The 18,814-nt window shown below is 41.3% G+C and overlaps 1 protein-coding gene across 2 annotated transcripts; it reads right to left on the reverse strand.

Annotated features, from left to right (window-relative positions):
• Window positions 1-256: 256 nt before the first annotated feature.
• On the reverse strand, window positions 257-18,076 carry LOC100544276 (protein POLR1D). 2 transcript variants are annotated; one of them, XM_010728914.3, is made up of 4 exons: window positions 17,971-18,057; window positions 16,179-16,268; window positions 9,602-9,676; window positions 257-1,626 (listed from the first exon to the last, which is right to left on the reverse strand). In XM_010728914.3, the coding sequence occupies exons 2-4, from the start codon at window positions 16,190-16,192 to the stop codon at window positions 1,341-1,343; spliced, it is 375 nt and encodes a 124-aa protein (XP_010727216.1). In that variant the 5' UTR covers window positions 16,193-16,268; window positions 17,971-18,057; the 3' UTR covers window positions 257-1,340. The 2 variants fall into 2 exon arrangements, with proteins under 2 accessions (XP_010727216.1, XP_010727215.1); XM_010728913.2 differs by lacking the exon at window positions 16,179-16,268 and having other exon boundaries at window positions 17,971-18,076.
• Between the last annotated feature and the right edge of the window lie 738 nt (window positions 18,077-18,814).

Below are 18,814 nucleotides of genomic sequence, written 5' to 3' on the forward strand. Positions count from 1 at the left end.
CCATTACTCAGAAGAGTAATTCTCAGCTGGTACATCAAAATTCAGACACGGTAGATCTCCACGTTGGTTTCCCCATCTCCTAATTAAACACGATCCTTCCAAGAGGGACAGGTACGCACAGCAAGACGAGGTATAGATGTGCCTATAGGTGGCACTCTTGTCCTGACACAACACTGAAGGACCACCAAGTGTCAGCGCTCAGTTCTCTTAGTCGACAGAGGCCCAATTCAATTAAGAAACTTATTAACACCATAAATATCACGAAGCACTTTTAATGAACAATTTAAATTTTATTGTCACACACTCGAAAACCAAAACCTATGTTCAAAACAAACATACTTCTGAGAACATCCAAAACACTAAATATTTCACACAGAAGTTTGTTACTGTAAAACAACAACAAAAAAAGACATAGAATATGCTGATGTATATTGTACATGCTCAAAGTCACAAGCTTAAGAACTGTACTACAAAAAAATTGCCACACAGTTTTGGAAAGTGAGCATCTGATTGTTTTTAAACATCTCTGCATTTCTAGTTCTACACTTTACTTGGAAACTTCTTAGCAGTGGACAGAGACATGATAATTTTGTCTTCAAGGTTTGTTTTGAAAGCACCATGACAAGAGACTGTTCAAACTACTTCCTTACACAGGGAAGTCTAAACAGAGACAATTATTGCATTATGGCTTTTTAGGGGTAACATTTATTATTATCTATGAGAGGTTTGTGAATACACAACGCACAAGATCAGTATTTCCTAGAAGTCCTTCCTGGAAAGCAAAACTAGTGTTGCCCACTTTCATACTGTCTAAAGAAACCAAACTCTCATATTCTATACAAAACATACGTGCTTGGCCAGGCATTGACCAATTTTCCTTTCTTCCAGGTACTTAAAACTAAATTAATCCAAACAAGCAAAACTTCTCAATTGGTTAAGCAGCAAAGAAGTTCTGCTAACTTTATACAATAGATAGACTTATGCTTAATTTAAATTTATTTCCAAAAGGGTAATATGACTAAATAAATTGTATCAGACAGTGACGCACATATTATGCTCCATTACCAAGACCCTAAGATTAGTCAGAAAGGGAGAGAGGAAAGGAGCAAAGGGAAGGGAATGTCTGTTCTCAGAGAACTGAAAGATTTACGCTGCACTTCACTTTTCTCTTAAAAGTCCTGAAGAAAAGTTTTATAAAGCTACCTCTAACTACTTCTCACACAAGAAACCAGTTCAAAAATCTATTCTGAACAGAATCTCCTTCTGAAAAGACCAAAACATCCCTGCAGTCTGATGTCTAATGACATTCTTGGATTGTAACAACACATATTCACCTCTCTTCACCGTTTGCTAGATCGCTTTTCATACTTATCCTTTGTGTGCTGGCTCCTGCTTCGGTGCCTAGGAGGAGAGTAGCTGACTCTCCTTCTGGACTGAAAGCTGGGTGTGTATGGGTGAATTCTGTGTTTCTTTGGTTTTTCTTCTTTCCTGCTTTTGTTTGGCTCTGGCTCCTTGCTGACTTCCTTTTGCTCACGTTCTTGGTCTTGTTCTTTCTGAGACGGTAATGTGTTTTTGATGGTATTAATAAGAAATCTTTTGTTTGCACCAGCAAGAGGACATTTCAACCTGTAAAGACACATAAAAGCAATCAAAAGACAAGATAAAAACATCCTGAGACAAAACCGAGAGTTTAACTTCAATAATTTTAAGACATGTTCGTGGTTTTGGCTTTCCTTGCATGCCACCTAGTGTAAACTCTCAGTACAGAAAGATACACTCGAGGTTGTCTCCATTCTTCCTTTACCTTATTTTGTAGAATAAGGCTTATTTTACTTCAATGCAATGAAAATCCACGATTTTCACAAGGCAGCAGGAAGCAGATAGGGCAATGCTCATGTTTACCACACTGTAAGGTGACAATATATTTGTTTGTCAGTGCTTGACTTAGCTATTCAGGAATCAAGTATTTAATAACATTCTAAGTCAAATGAGAATGTTTTATAAGACTATAATGCTGACTGTAATAGGTTAAATAAACTGAAATATTTAGAAAGTAAAAGAAACATTTGCATGAAGAATCCAAATAACTGTAGAAATCAAACAGATAAAGGAGGCATGCAAATTTTAACCTACATTTAGCAGTCACCAAACAAAATGTTTTATTTCTTTTTCTTGAATACAAAAGATATGTAGTCAATTCTTTCCCATTGTTTCCAACTTTTTTTTTTTTTCTTTCTTGCACGTAATTTATTAGCCTGTTTTAGTAAACACATACTCTATACTGCATTTATCCTCTTGGTATCAGTTCTACACTACTTATTCCCAATTTTTCATCTCTTAGAGAATGAAATGAAAACAATACAGCTTTGAATATATGCCTTTGAACTGGACATTGTATTTACTTCAGATCTGCCTATTAAGCACTACTTGTTCTTGTCCTCAAAGACCTTAGAGCCATTTTAGAAGTATGCATTAAACAACCAAATTGTTTCATTTCTGCTATATGTTTCTTGACATTTTGACATCATAGTTAGTTTAGAGCCTTGTAGATTTTATCCATATAAATCTACATTATTCCCATAGAGTAAAAAAACGCCTTGGATTGGAAAGGACCAGGAAGATCATCTAGTTCCAACCCTCACTGTGGGCAGGGCTGCCACCCACCAGCTCAGGCTGCCCAGGGCCCCATCCAGCTTGGCCTTCAGCACCTCCAGGTACCCACAGCACTCTGGGCAGTCTGTGCCAGTGCCTCACCACCCTCTGAGTAAAACATCTAATCTAAATCTCACCTCATTTAATGTAAAAGCTGTTCACCATTGTCCTATCATTTTCTGCCCACGCTAAAAGTTGGTCTCCTCCTAATTATAAGCTCCTTTCAAGTACTGCAAGTCCATGGTGAGGTCAAATCTAGCTTAAAGAAAAATAATAATAATTAAGATGCTTTGTGCAGATATTTTGTAAACTAGGGAGACAGTCATTATGTATTAGGTGTATTACTGAGTGCAAGTACACAGCTAACATTTGTCAGTAGAAGAGTGTTTCCACTTCAAGCTACATTAGCTAAGAACGTGGCAAACAAAATGTCATGCGACACAAACACCAGCCAACATTCAAGTCCTCTGTATGTCTTATGCCAGCATTGAACTGTTGTATCTCAATGCTTCCTACCAAGAAGCTTTCTCTTGGATGCATTAAGGTACAAATTATTTTACATTTGTCTCTTTCCTCTTCCTTTTCTTAAAAGCCAATGTATTGATTAAGCACTAACATATATAGCACCAGAATGAGATAGTCTGCTCTAAATAAATCCATTTTGCTGAAGTATTTATGTCTTTTTGGCACTAGGAGTGCTGCCTGAGCTATACTAAGAATGAAAACTGATGAGAAACGCAGGAATTCAGGGTCGGTTAAGAGATGCCATTAATTCACTATCACAGTGATAAAGAACGAGCCCCTGGGTTTTCATGGAGCAGCAGTAAGTCATGGCACTGAAGAGAAACATCAGTTTCACTGACCTCTGACTTTAAGAAAATGTATTCTGCCATTAAGTCTTGAAAATAAACGAGATTATGGCATATGAGAAACACTACACATGCACGCTCATAAGTCCAAAACGTTTACATATATATATGGCATATATGTAATAGTGAAAATTCAAAAAGAACTCTATTATTAACTCATTGATGTCCTTCACAGCATTTCTGAAGGTAAGAAAATTGTAGAGTACTTCTGTAGCACACTCCTGAAGACAAGCCTTTGGCTTGCTGCAGCTCCCATCCCGCAGTGCTCAATGCGACAGCTTTGCCCTCCATGTAAATTGTGAAGTATTGGGAAGAAAGCTCAGCCTATGCAAGGTGGATCACAATCTCCTGGCTAGTGAACTGTGCCACAGAACAAACTGCAAAAGCTTCGAATAAGTAAATAAAGGCGTTAAAAGAGCATTAAGTTTTCAAACTCAAGCTTGCCTGAAGCAGAACTGTAGGCATGACCATGAATGCACACTACAATTCTAAAGTAGTCTAGTTGACAAAACATACTCAGTTTTGCAGCAAAGCATTCACTCAGTGTAACAGTTTACCTGCTGTATTTACACCAAGATTCCCATCTCCTACAATGACAAGTCTTACATCCCCCCACATTTCTCTGCCATGCAGTGATGAAATGGCAACTTCACAGTTTAAACAAGAAGAAGAGACACAAACCATCCTTGCATACATACATAAAGTCTTACACTCCCTTTTGATGTTTTCAGTCAACTTTCTTAATAATCATCTTGCTCTTCAGCCAATGCCTGCCATCAAGTTTAGCACAGTAGTTCAGTACACCAGTGTACGTTATGGCTTCTTCTCAGTAAAACTCACTAACGCTGCTTAAGATACTGAAGTACACTGCCAGTCTCCCCTCTGCTGTGTAACTGAACATGCCAAACAGGCTTGGCACAGTCAGCCTCAGTATACAGATCAGATCATCAGATCTTTCAAGGAAATAGAGTTTTTTATGCATGAACTTAGAAAAACATTTCTACCACTTCCAAATTGCCATGGAAAACACAGTACTTAACAGAATAATGACTGAAGGCACAAAAAGCAGCTAGAGGTTGTTTTACCAGAGCAGTTTTCCAAAGCAAGTAATCTAGGCTGCTGTCCTTTCATGAGGGATCTCACAAAAGAGGCTGCTTGGAAGCACACTGCAAGCTCTTACATATGGTCTTGGTAGCCAGATGCACCTGGCAGGACTTTGCATGGGAATCTGTGCTCTGATCATAACAGTTTAAAATACTTATGTCACAATGTCCATCTGTAACTCATTCCTCCACCTCTTCATATCCAATGAAAAAGATGCTGTGGAATCACATTGCAGCGTTTCTGCATATGACACAACACCCATTCAAAGACAAGATGCAACATAGTGTATCTCTGTTCCTATGCCCTCAAATCTTTCTTATCCTTATTATTTCACATTCTGCAGTGTTTCTGGCCAACTGATTTGGTATTGGGCTGAAAACTATATATAGGCATGAAACTAATCTCAGGAGTACTCTGCAAGAAAGAGAGCTAAAAATAATTTAATGCTTCCAACATTTATCTATTTCTTACAATTTCATCTGCTCTGACAATGCAGAGCTGAACAAGCCATCCCAAAATATCCTGTTTTCCATATCTTATTTTAGGAAGCCAGTTTAGCCTTAATTCACTTGAGGATCCTTGAAGAACAGATCCATAAAGCAGAAGAAAAAAAAAAAAAAAAGTCTCCAGAACGTGTCCCCATAGTTACTTTTGCAGTATTTTAACTGACATTCTCAAAGTGGAAAAGCCCTTAAAATGAAACCCAACTCCACTGCTATTAGGAAGCTTATGAATTACATACATAGGATTGACAAAATCTGTAAGAAAATCTGTGCTTATAGCTTGATTCTACCTGAAGACACACAAGGCAAATCCCCATATATAGCAGTGTGGGATACTCTATCTGTGTCAATCATCCCCTGATGAATCAAGAATATCTGCATGCATCAGCACAGGTTGGGGGCTGACCTGCTGAAAAGGAGCCCTGCAGAGAAGGACCTGGATGTTCTGTTGGGCAGCAGGTTGGCCATGAGCCAGCAGTGTGGCCCTGTGGCCAAGAAGGCAAATGGGATCCTGGGATGCTTTACAAAGAATGTGGCCAGCAGGTGCAGGGAGGTGATTCTCCTCCTCTACACTGCCCAGGCGAGGCCACATCAGGAGTGCTGTGTCCAGTTCTGGGCTCCCCAGTTCAAGACAGAAAACTTCTAGAGAGAATCCAGTGGAGAGTCACAAAGATGACTGGAGCCTTGGAGCATCTCCAATATAAGGAAAGGTTGAGAGACCTGGGGCAGTTCAGCATGGAGAAGATAAGACTGAAAAAGGATCTCATTAATGCTTACAAATATTAAAGGATTGGAGTTAAATGGATGGGGCCAGGCTCTTTTCAGCAGTGTGCAGTGACACAAGGGGAGATGGGCAGAGACTGGAACACAAGAAGCTCCATATGAACGAAAGAAAAAACTACTTCAGAGGCGACAGAGCAGAGGAATAAGCTGCAGAGAGAGGCTGTGGAGCCTCCTACTCTGGAAACATTCAAAATCCAGCTGGATGCTTTCCTGTGCAATCTACTCTAGGGAACCTGCTTTAGCAGGAGGTTGGACTACATGATTTCCAGAGGTCCCTTCCAACCTCTACAACTGTGTAATACATTTATCTATTTCAAGCGTTCCAACTCTATTTGTCCCTAACTTCCCATCTTGGATCCAGTTGGTCCTTCAAGTATTAACTTCCAGACAGCTGCTCTAATGTCTTTTCTCATCTCAAAAATCCTGCATGAGATTCCCATAGATTGCAGCTCTTCCAGCTCAGCTCCAACATGGCTCTATATCACAGAGCCTATCATTTCAGGAACACACTGCTCCAGCATGGGGCTCCACAAGTGGCAGATCTCTCGGTACTCCTCCTCTGACATTGGGCAGCTGCTAGGCTCTGCTCACAGAGGCCACTCTCAGAGCCCCCCCTCACCTCACTCACCAAAATCTTGCCATGTAAACCCAATACACATATCTATGAGTGTCAAGTAACTCTTCTGCATAAAGCTTTTGCTCAGTGTCAGTGCTCATCTCCATCTTGGGACAAGCCTTCCCTCTAACAGCACCTGAATCACATAGGTTGCAGCATCTACCCACACTATCCACAGAAAACTTGTGAGTCAATCTAACAGCGATAAAACATTCTCAAATTGGAAGTAACCAGCAACACTGTCCTGTATTTTCAAGACTGAACTGTTGTCTTGGAGGCCCTGGGCTGAAGGACAACCACTTCACACACCTTTCTCCTGACTGTCAGCTACACTGTGTCTGAGCTTGAACTGCAAGCACCAAACAGCAACTGACTACCCACATCATATGAGGAGACTACAAAAAGCTAGGTAGGGATGCCTGGGGATCTTCTTTAAGTACTATACTTGAACTGTGGAGAATTAATCACTGTGAACAGTAGTGGAGCAGTTGCATAGATCTGAAAGCAGTCCCAAAGCAGTGTTCAGAGGCTTGCTGGCTAAGGTTTTGCTTCCAGCAACACCCACCAGGAGACTCTACTCCTTCGTAATGGTATGCACAACAGTTTTCTGTGAACAGCACCTAGACACACACTTCCCTTTATTAACTAATTCCTGTCAAATACCACTGACACATATTTCCTCATATCCAACAGCTGATGGAGAGCAACATAAACTGGAATCTGTGAAGTATGAGCAGCAGCTGCATTTGCCTCTCCTCGTCCAAAGAAAGATGGCAAAACCAATCTTCTTTCCATAGGTCCAGTTACTTCCACTGTCCAGTGCCTACGCAGGACTGATGGTAGAACTTTCCAGGGGTTCTACATTGCCCCTCCAAGACTCCCATGACAAAAGACTGAGGCAATCCCACAGGTCTTCGTGTGTGAACCACACCTATAAGCATTTTGAGTTTGGCAAAGAAGGGAGGATTTGTGTTCTACCCATTAAGACTGTGCTTTAATCAAGTTGGTGATGATCTCATCCGTTTGCTTCTACCAGTTTATGCTTTCCTGGATTTGGTCTTTTAACATATATTTTCATGTTCACTTCATTCAGCACCCACAAAGCTCAGAACAGCAGCTATATGCTTTTCAGTAGTTTATCAGTTGCAAGAGTATACATCAGTACTGGATGTAATCTCTGAAGCCCTTTGGGATTTACTCTTTAACGTTGTTTACATCTGATGGTATTTTGCTGCACTGCAATACTCAGCTTAGTACAGTCTCCAGAGATTTTTCTCTCTTTGAGAGAACTGTCATATGCAAAAATATCACCTGTCAATGCAGAATATCCTGAGCTGCAGGCTGTTAGAAGCTGGAACTGTAAACTGAGGATGTACTGCTATTTTCTCATATAATTCTTACCCCATTTCCTAGACCCTAACTATTAGTCACTGATGGAGACAGGGCAATGCAGAGATGGATCCCTCGTTTGAGTCAGTAAAGTACAGCTATTCTTACATTTCTTCACAGTTAAAAAGATCCTTACTTCAACAATCTCAGTTCAGGTTATCACTGTGCCAAACCTCATGTCAATAGCTTTCCTCTTTCTGAAGCCTTCTTGGCAATCCTCTTTCCTACGTCTTGAGCACAACTCTGGCCCAATCAACTGCTATTCCAAAGAACAGGTCACCCTCTGCTATGCCTCTGGGCATCGGGTGTTTGTAAACCACATGTTAATCCCCTGTGCCAATAACCATAGCTGTGTGGGACTCTGCTCTCACACAGACAACGAATAAGAAATGGCCAGGAGTAGAGGCCCACACACACTCCAGGAAGACATTCCAGGCTGCACAAACGGTAGCAAAGTCAGGGAGGGATGCCAGAGTATCTTCCAGAAGAAATCCTCCACATCTGGAATTAACTTGCAAATGTTTGGATGCATACAACACTTCATAGTGCTAATTATCTGCACAGGTTTGCCTGGTAAATTGGCAAGGCTCACAGAGGACAAGCACGCTGCATTAGAAAAACTGTAGCCACTCTGGGGGACTAAATCAATTTAATTATTCTCATATAAAGGGTGTAAACTGCCTCCCTAGCAGAAATATTGGGTAAAATACACACATACAAAATTTCCCCTTTTTGAGCAAGACAATTTTCATCTCTTCAGAGCTGCTAAAACAAACATAGCTAAGAAATCAGCCAAGAATTTCATAAACAGCACAGGCTTATCTTGTTATGCTGTTGGTAGAGGAAGCCAGACCTTATCTACAAATGAGTTTACCACAGTCAATTGGTGTACTGCTTGTGTGAACATCCCCAGATCCAACAGCCTCTTATCAAAGTCATATACATTATTTTAAGATGAATGACTCTTTACCACGTTATTTTTTCTTTAATTGCAATTATATTCATTATATTCCATTATAATCTACCTGTAAAACCTGAAATATTGCATTGAAGATCTACCATCATATTTCACATCGGATTTAAATACTGATACATTTTTCCCCACTTGCTATACAAAAGTCTCAGCATTATAGATTTTTTTACTTGAAAAAAAGGTCTCCTTCCAAAAGCCAGGTTATAGATTCAGTTCATTTTTTAGCTGAAATTTATACACGGATTCTCTGCTAGAGGATAATTTATTATTTTTATTGTTTGAGACTAAGGCTTCTTTTTCTGTGCTATCAATTTTTTAAATTTAAGCAGGATCCAACCAAGTAACATATGGCCAGTATGAAAGCAACATATATATATAGATATATTCATATTTATAAAGACTCATAGAGTTCTGATCTAAACTTCACAACCCAATTCAATCTATGGTAGTAAGGAAATCCACTCCAGATGCGACACCCAGCTCTCCAATTACTTTGCCTTCAACACATTCAGCCAAGCAATTTTATGCTGGCAAAATTTTCTTCAGCTTCTTTATTATCAGGGCTCTAATTTTGCCCAGACAAATTAATACCTGGGTGAAGAAAATAAAATATTTAAACATGATGCAAATTAAAACATAAAGACTTCTGTCACCCATTAAATACAAAATCTATTTTGGTATCAGTCATTCAGTTCCTTTTGGCACAACTTACCAGCCCATCGCTCCCATTGTTTCAGCTCTGGTTCTCCCACGTTTTGCCTCCTTCAGTAACTCTTCCACAGCCTTCCTAAACACGAGGAGAGGAAAAGAGTTATCATTTGAAGAAAACAACAGGAACTTACTACTTCACGCACTTATGTAAATAAAGTGGAAAGCTTTTTGTTTAATTCATTACAGGGAAGAAAAAGGAAATGTTGTAAACACAACAACTGCAATACTGATTTCAATTCAAGAGTAGAAATAAAGCGCACGGAACTGGTACACTACTCTAAAAAGCACAGTCCCCAAGGTTTTTGGGAACGTTCTCCCCTGCTGTCAACTTTGTTTCTTCCTCAAGTCCTCCAACCATAGCAGATCTGTTTCAAGCACAATTAGACAACACCAGCAAAATACCAAGCAGCCAGCTGTCATATTTCTACCAATTGTTAAAATTGTACCAGTTCTGGTTCAGTGGTGGAAGAAAGGAGTTCGTCTCTGTGCTTATGAACAGCTGCCTTTCAAAAAGGACTTCACATTACCAGGATCTTCTAGTACAAACCAGCCAGATTAACACTAAAGCAATTAAATAACCATGCTCACTTAAAAAGTCATTGGAGAATGCAACTTACTCAAATTGTAGCTAATTCCTGCAGTGTCAATCTTTTCAGTTTTCTTTACACATTAATTTCAATTTCAAATAAAACTTTAATAACTGCTCAACAGTACATGGTTGAAGTTAATGGAAAAGCCAATAAGGAAATAAAATGAGTCATTTATTTCATAAATTGAATGCATAAGCTAACAATTGGGTTAGTTCACTGTAAGAAACTATAGATGCCACCCGGTAAGAACTGTGAGACAGAATAGGAGAGCTATGCACCTGGCTATAACCCACAACATGAAGCTAAGCATTAGCAGCACTGATATGGGTAGGACTGAAGGCTCAAGGAATTAAAAGCAGGAGGTAACTGAGAAAGTATGCACCACTCAGCTCTCCCAGCTGCAGTGTGGCAGAATGACCGTTGGCATCAAGCCGACCAAGAGCATCACCATTTACCTAGGGCAAGAAAAGAAAGGTGTGAGCTCTTGAGCTTTCAACTCAAGGTGCAAAGAATCCATGCCCTATCATGATGTTATGGTACTAGCAGCATCCTAGGATTCTGCTGCTTTGCTGTAACAGATTACAAAAAGAAAAAACCCTGAATATAATTTCTGATGTCAAGCCAAAACTGAGACTAGACAAGTCAAGGCTCATCATCTAACAGAAGCAGCAGAGCCAAGACAAAAAGCAAGCAGCTCCTATGGCAGGTCCATGTGAGGATATACTGCTGGGCTTTAAACATCTAACACAGTTGTTTGTTACCATTTAGATTACTGAAGTCTGCACAGAAAACACAAAAGGTCTTAGCTTTAATTGCATACACTGTACACGAATGAAATAAAATGCATAGGAATTAAAACTAAATAGTACCACATTTCCTTCAGTATCTAACAAGAAAACTTGATGCAGTCACACAGCAGTCAGTCAAAGTCCACCCCTCTTCAGTTTGCTATGGTCTTAACATAAATTTTCCCAGCTCCATTCATTAGGACTGGTTGGTGACATTTTATATGCACACACATGTTTTCTTCTGTATTGCTTTTGGTCATGTTTTGCTTTTTTCCTTGTAAGAGAAAAACTGGTGCTAAATGGGTACAGTGTAACATGCACCAAGATACAGCCACTCTATGTACAGCTACCCATGCAGAACTGCAAGTAGAGTTGTCAAATTTTATACTTACAGTAATCTGTCATTGAAGTACTTCCTGGCTTCAGAGCAATTTACAGCAAGTACCATTTTAACTGAAGATTTCTAAACAATCTTCTGGAATCTGCCACCGAACCTCAAAGAGCATGGAAATAATCCTTGACCAACCTATCTGTCTGAATAGTCCTTCATTTCAAGGGGAAACAATTCCAACCAGAAAAAAAGATCTATGCCAGGCAGATACGCAGATACTCACAGACTACAGCTTGTATTTGAAGGGTTTGCAAAATAAAGAGCCCACAGAAACAACAGCAGGGAAATACACCAAAAACTGTTGTGTTATTTGTCCATTCACTCATGTATTGCACACTGGCTTAAGGTCTCTCACAGAAGTGCCTCCAAGGTTATCAGTATCATCTGAGCAGCAGCTGTGCTTGGGGTACTTCAAGTCCCTTTTTAAGCACATATTTCCCTGCAATGACATTCAGCACATCTGCTCATTCAAAGAAATGGAGTATCAGCACAGTAAGCTGTTGTGTCAGAGTTCTGTGCACCTAGATGCAGCACAGCCCTCTCAACCTAGCCAGGGACAGCTGCATTCCCAGGCGAGAGCAGAGAGACGTGTGGCACTGCAATGCCCCAGTACTGCAAGAGCTGTAAGAAACACAGGCTCAGCCACCAAGATATAGCAGATGTCACACACTTTGTGAAGTCAAGGCAAAAACGTATTTTTCTCTCCAGACTTAGAATTTACCACCTGAGCAGCATGAACCAGCTCAGAGAGAGCACAGCAGGAGCACACGGCCTCTGAAAGCCTGTCCTGAGCCTTCGAACAGAAGCACCAGACAAAGGGCGGGAAAGAGGAAAAAAACTCCTCACTGTTATTACTGTAGCTGCCAGATTTTGTGATTGTAAGAAATCTGTATAGCAGTCAGATTAAAAGCCTCTATATCTGCCATTATTCTATTTTTAAAAATCATAAACCAAAGCGTTTCAGCTATAAAACACTAATAAAATGCACACAAATATTTTAACCAGCTGCAGTTCAGCTTTAGTGGAAACATCAGGATAAACTAATATGGTGACATCAATTCTATTAACTTGAGTAGGAATTATAAGCCATAAACTATGAGATACTATTTTGCAATGTTTATATCACAGATCAAACTGACTTGGCATCTGCCTCAGCAACCTTAAGGCAACATCTTCAGCTCTAACAGAAGTTATGGCATAATACTGTCTTTTACTATTATTATGCCTAATCACTGCATCTTTACAAAGACCTTCTGACGTGCACAGACCGAGGAAAAAAATGCTCAGATCATCTTTGAAATGATGTGTTTCCACTCACTGAACCCACATTCTCTGCATAAGTAAGTTAAAAGCTATGCAAACAGGGTTTTTACTTTGCTTTTAAAGGCCTCTTGGGACTCAGCATTCCTTGCTGTCTTCATTTTTACAGCTTGGTTACAACTCAAGCATTCCTGCAGCCAGCAGCTTCAGCTCCAAGCACACAGCTTTCACATGAGAAGAAACTAAAGAGATGAAAATCAGGAGTGGAAAATGAAGGGCAGGGGCATATTTAAGAGCACAGTAATCATTCTGGCACCTTTCATAGCAAGGATAGCAAGCACTACTTTGAACTTGTGGCAGTTCTTTTTGAGCAATCACGTTTTGCTAAACAATACAGTAGCGTGAGAGTGCAGGTGTACAGATGCTTGATATCTTCATGAGTATTGTCCAAGATCTATTTACATTTCTGAAGGATGAGACTTTGTCATCTATATTTCAAGGCCACAGGCAAAGCTTCCACCTCATAAACTCTAACAATTTGTAATATAAAATGCACATGCCCTAAGAATGGGAGAATGTTAAGCTTTGAGGTCAGGCAAAATCACATCTGTTTCCTATTCTTCATTCGGGGTCTGGGCTTCATCATTCTTCTGAAAAAGTGAATTTATAAACTGAAATATGAACTACAGCTACAGGCGATGAAAACACCACGTAACTAGAGACCATCAAATGCTTTTAATCATAGACAAAACTGTAACGGAAAAATACATCATGCTGGGTCTGACAGCCTGGGAGAGCCTCACAGCTCTGTGCCCCAAATCCAACTTGCAGCAAAGCTGAAAATCTGTGCCCAGCAGACACACACACACACACACCGCAGGCACGTGGGTCCCTTTCTCACTGCAGTGGCTACCACCCAGTGTCACCCACTCCATCCTGCCCAGGTGCTGGCAGCAATCCGCCAGCTCTTGGCTTCAGCCCAGCTGCTGGCACCACAGACACAAGGTCCCTCCAATCCTGCTCTGATTCCAGGTACTGCACTCACAGCCCCATAGAACAGAGTCCTCACCCAGGAAAGGGCTGGAAAGGAATTTCAGGCAACACAGACCATGCTGGTCAGGCACAGGGCAAACCAAGCACGTGTAACTACCTGCAACCTGTTCACAGGTGACCAATCCTTTTTATTCCCTTACTCATTTATTTTTCCACTCCTCCCTAAATCACCTATATCAACCCCCTTCCCTGCCTTTGGTTTCTTCCCTAAACATCCCATAATAAGCCTTGTGCAACCTTGAAATGCTCACAGCAACATCCTTCAGTCCCAAAGGTGCTGCAGCACCGAGTCACTGCAGTGGGACACCAGGAAGGAGATGTTCATCCTTCCAGTCTTGGCCTTGGGTTCCTGGTGCCCTTCGCTGCCTTGGGCCTCTGGGGGCTGGTGGCACCAGGGGTAGGGGAGCTGGAGCAAAGCTGTGTGTAAGGCCTCCTGCTGCTGTCATGCCTCTGCAAGCACACAAGTTAACTAACCCTGCCACTGCTGCTTGTGCCATCGTCTTATTGGAGATCTCAAAGAACTGCAACGGCAATGTATTTAGTGGAATTGCTTCACACCATGCAATCGACTACTGAAACACACAGACATGCAAGCAGAAAAGGCAATACTGGCATTCAGCAGCTCCTGAAGTAAGAGAAGGGATATCTTACTACATGCAGCTCTACCAAAGACCTTCAGAGCATCACTAACTGCTTGCAGTCTATACCATAACCTGAAAGGGCAGGCTGCTTTTCTGCTGGACCCCACATCACTGAATGCTCACACCCACCTGCTGGACTCCTGGTCCTGACAGAGAGCTGCAACCCAGGGAAAACAACAGGGCTCTTTTTAAAATCAGTATTCTCAAAATAGTGTTATGCTGACAATATAACTTATTTCTGGTCATGTGTAGGGCTGGAAATAGAAACAGATGTTGGGTGTTCTGATTATATCCAAGTAATTGTCACCCAGACCTTCAGTTAATCAAAGGTCTGAAGATACTGCTTTCTACAAGGGAGGAACAGTAACGAAGACCAGTGTTATTCATAATGAACTCTTATGATCTAGTTTGTCCTGTCTGCGCACACTTATTGATGAAAAGGGATGCCAGAAAAGAAGGCTAAGCCAGAACATTCATAGCAAGGATAAAGAAATACACAATACAAATACACATACAAATACACCCCAAAATTCTCAATGTAGAGCATCTCTGCCTTTGAAGATACACGGGGCATGCTGATGCTCTCATCTTTCACAGATCAAGATTGTAGCTTATTTAAACATTCTATTTGTAGGTCTCATAAGTGCTATTTTCAGGACATTTCCACGCTGATATTCTTGACAGCTCAATCTGAAACAATGATATCAGCTTGCAGACCAATTTCTGCCATATGGCAAAAATGGGAAATAATGACCTAATTATGACATTTCTATTTTAACTGTTAAAAATAACAGTAAGAAATGTCAATTAATTTCTCCAAGGTGCAAATCTTACTTGTTAAGGAGTGTAATTAGGACATCTGTGCAGCAAAATAGTAGGCTATCAATTCTCAACTCAACAAGAAGCCTCTTGTTACAAAACCCAGTAATGGTCTTTCTTGGAATTCAGAACAGCATCTCCTTTAGGAAACACTTATTTCCAAGATGATGATCCAAGCAGGCATGGTAGGCAATTCTATTAAGATTCTGAAATATTTATAGTTAATGAGAGAAAGACTTCACTATGGAACAATTTGGATACATGGTAAAAAAAAATCTCTTTACACTGCCAGGGGAACCTCATTTTTTTTTCTGTGCTTCCAATACAGACACCAAGCACAAAGACCTTTTAGGAAGGCGGAAGAAAAAAGAGGTGGGGATATTTAGTAGAAATTAAGTAGGAAAAGCAAGTACACATGCTTGCAGCAGAAACAAACAGTTCCTGGTAGCTGATTTGTAAGGGTTTTCTTTACAGTACTGCCTATTGAGTCATATACCTTAACATCACCATTATACACTAACAGAATTTACCCCTGGATTTCCTTGGGATCGCAAGATACCTTTGTCTTACAGTCTGGATCTGCACTGACATACCAGAAAGTTCAGAGGAAAAAACACCAGCTCAGGCTTACAACAAAGGCTATTGGGTGATCAGGGAAATAACTCATAAAAATGTAGTGAACAGTAATATTTTACTGATTTTAAGACTACATCATTTTTTAAATCCATATTATGCAACAGCTGCACAGTAACCTGCAGGTCAGCATTCCCCTTCTGCAGTGACTCCCACTTCTACTGACGTGAAGAAAGCCTGAGACACAAGATGAAGCATGAGTCAGACACACAAGAACAGGGCAGTAGGGACAGAACAGGACAAGCTGGATGAAGACTCTTCCTAAACAATTACAAACAAGTAGCACAGTCTGCTTCTCTTAGCTGATTCCAGTCTGGAACGCTAGGAAACAAAATTCACTTCAGACCTGAAAAAACACATACAAAAACAGTTACAGTTCAACAACACAGCCTCATGAACCCACCATTCCATGCCCATTTTCTAACACGCTGCCATGGAAAGAACAGTGGGTCCCAAAGCAATCTGAAGCAGAATGGAATTCCAGAAGGGGTTCCTAGAAGAGAGAGCAGCCTGTTTTAACCACTGTATGGGGACACAAGTTTCCACAGCTACAGCAGAAGGCAGGCAGCGCAGAGTCAAAGAATCACGGAATGGCTTGGGTTGGGAGGGACCTCTAATCCCATCTAGTTTAACCTCCCTGCCAAGGGCCAGCTGCTACATCAGCTCATGCTGCCCAGGGTCCCATCCAGCACCTCCAGGGATGGGGCACCAACAGTTCCTCTAGGCAGCCTGTGCCAGTGCCTCACTGCACTCTGAGTAAAGAATTTCCTCCTAACATCTGACCTAAGTCTTTGCTCTTTTAGTTTAAAACTACTCCCCACTGTCCTATCACTACCTGCCTGTGTAAAAAGTTGGTCGCCCTCCTGCATATAAGCTCCTTTTAAGCGCTGGGAGTACAAAATACTGGCTGCAAGAGAAAAGTGTTTGGAGTGGCACAAACAAAAACAGCATTCATGCATGTATAAAAAGAAGCTTTAATATTTAAACTGATGATCTGAGTAAAGAAGTGCCTTACCAAGAATTAAAGGCTTCCTGGAAAGCATTACACTCTCAATCCTTCCCACCACCCCAGCAGCATCACATGTATCTAATTTCAAAAATGTGTCAGATCTAAGCAGAAAGAAGTGACTTAACATAGAATCACTTCCATTGGAAGGGACCATTAAGGCCACCTGCTCCAACCCCCCTGAAATAAACAGGGACACCTATAGCTAGATTAGGTTTAACAGAGCCCTATCGAGCCTGGCCTTGAATACTTCCAGGGACAGAGCATCCTCCACCTCTCAGAGCAACCTGCACCAGTGGCCTTACCACAATGACTGTAAACGAACTTCTTCCTTACATCCAGTCTATATGTCAGCTCTTTTACTCTGAAAGCATGTCCCTGTGTCCTATTGCAACAAACTGCTAAAGTCTGTCCCCTTCTTTCTTACAGTCCCCCTTTATATACCAAAAGGCCACTCTCAGGTCTCCTTAGAGCCTTCTCTTCTCCAGGCTGAACAGCCCCAGCTTTCTCAGCCTGTCCTCATAGGGAACTTCTACCATCCCTTGGATCATTTTTGTGGCCCTTGTCTGGATACACTCCAACAGCTCCATGTCTCTCCTGTACTGAGGACTCCACATCTGGACGCAGTACTCCAGGTGAGGCCTCACCAGCACAGAGCACAGGGGCAGGATCACTCCCTTGACCTGCTGGCCACGCTGCTTTGGACGCAGCCCAGGATACGGTTGGCTTTCTGGGCTGCGAAGGCAGCCATGTTCAGCTCATGCCCAGCTTGTGATCCAGCAGCACTCCCAGATCCTTCTTGTCAGGCACCAGCACTCTCAGATACACGTCTTAGAAGTTATGAAACAGAACCACGGGATCACTTTGCTGTAACAGTTTCACGCAGCTGCTTGCAAAAACCTCAACCTTTTTTCATTAACCAAATAACTTTAACCACCCATTTTTAAGACCTTTCACTCTCGCCTCTAAGTAACACCAGAGGAACGCTTACAGTAACAACAACGCAGAGATGTACGCTATCGCCCAGCGAGAGCTCAGGGCTCAGAGCAGCGCGCAGGCCGCGCAAGCCGAACCCTGCAGGCCAGGAGCCGATAACGGGCCGGGCCGGAGGCCCCGCACCTCCACAGCGCAGCCCAGCGCCAAGGAGAAGCCGCGGTCCGACCCTCTGCACAGTGCGGCCGCCCCTCACCTCTCCAGCTCGGGATCCTCCTCCATAGCGGACTGCTGGACGGCTCGTCACGATGATGCCGGCGCCATTCCTGCTCTCAGCCCAGCTGGAGCATTTAGCTTTGAATCCTGAATGTACATAACAGTGAATTCAGATGGGAGAGGAAAGGAATTTTAATGATGTTCTTTGCAGCTTTTGTGATTAATTTCTTTATCAGCTGTTACCCTCTTTAATATCATAAAGAAGCATTGTAGTAGATTCTTCTGATTAGTGATACCTGGAAAATTCACGTGTGTAAAGGGAAGCGTAGATGGAATGAGATAGAGGACTTTGTCTGATGGGGAGTCAGGTCTGTGGATTAGAAATTAAAAGAGCTCTGACTTGAGTGTTGGAAGGAATCAGACAAAAAGCAATCATCCATCCAACGTAACCAGGAACACTGAGTGTTGTTATCCTAAATGCCTTCATATCTGTGTCTTACAATGAATTGTGCACTGAAGTTTCCATTGGGTTTGGAATAACTAGCATTCACCAAACAATATTGATTATTTTTTTTTCATTTTCAGATTCTTTGGTAAAAGAAAACAATGGGACTGTAGAGGAGCTTCAAATTTAGAAGAACTACATCAACTTCTAAGAAAAATAATGATCAGAAGACTGAAGAATGATGTTCTAACACAGTTACCTCCCAAAATTAGACAGCGTATTCCGTTTGATCTCCCACAAGCCACAGCTAAGGTGAATTTTCTACATCAGCTAAAAAGATATTTGTTATATATAATCATATATGTATTTATATAAGCATGTGTATATATTCACCCATTCTTTGTAACTATGTGTACAGCACAGCATCTTTTTTTTTTTT

Source organism: Meleagris gallopavo, chromosome 1, assembly GCF_000146605.3.
Source record: "Meleagris gallopavo isolate NT-WF06-2002-E0010 breed Aviagen turkey brand Nicholas breeding stock chromosome 1, Turkey_5.1, whole genome shotgun sequence".
Taxonomy (NCBI): domain Eukaryota; kingdom Metazoa; phylum Chordata; class Aves; order Galliformes; family Phasianidae; genus Meleagris; species Meleagris gallopavo.

Bases quoted from the DNA above. Each gene is read 5' to 3' on its own strand.
- LOC100544276 (XM_010728913.2), bottom strand. From the start codon at position 17,996: ATGGAGGAGGATCCCGAGCTGGAGAG. The intron at 9,677-17,970 runs GTGAGGGGCGGC...CCTCGTGTTTAG, and splicing joins GAGGATCCCGAGCTGGAGAG to GAAGGCTGTGGAAGAGTTAC. The intron at 1,627-9,601 runs GTAAGTTGTGCC...GTGTCTTTACAG, and splicing joins ACAATGGGAGCGATGGGCTG to GTTGAAATGTCCTCTTGCTG.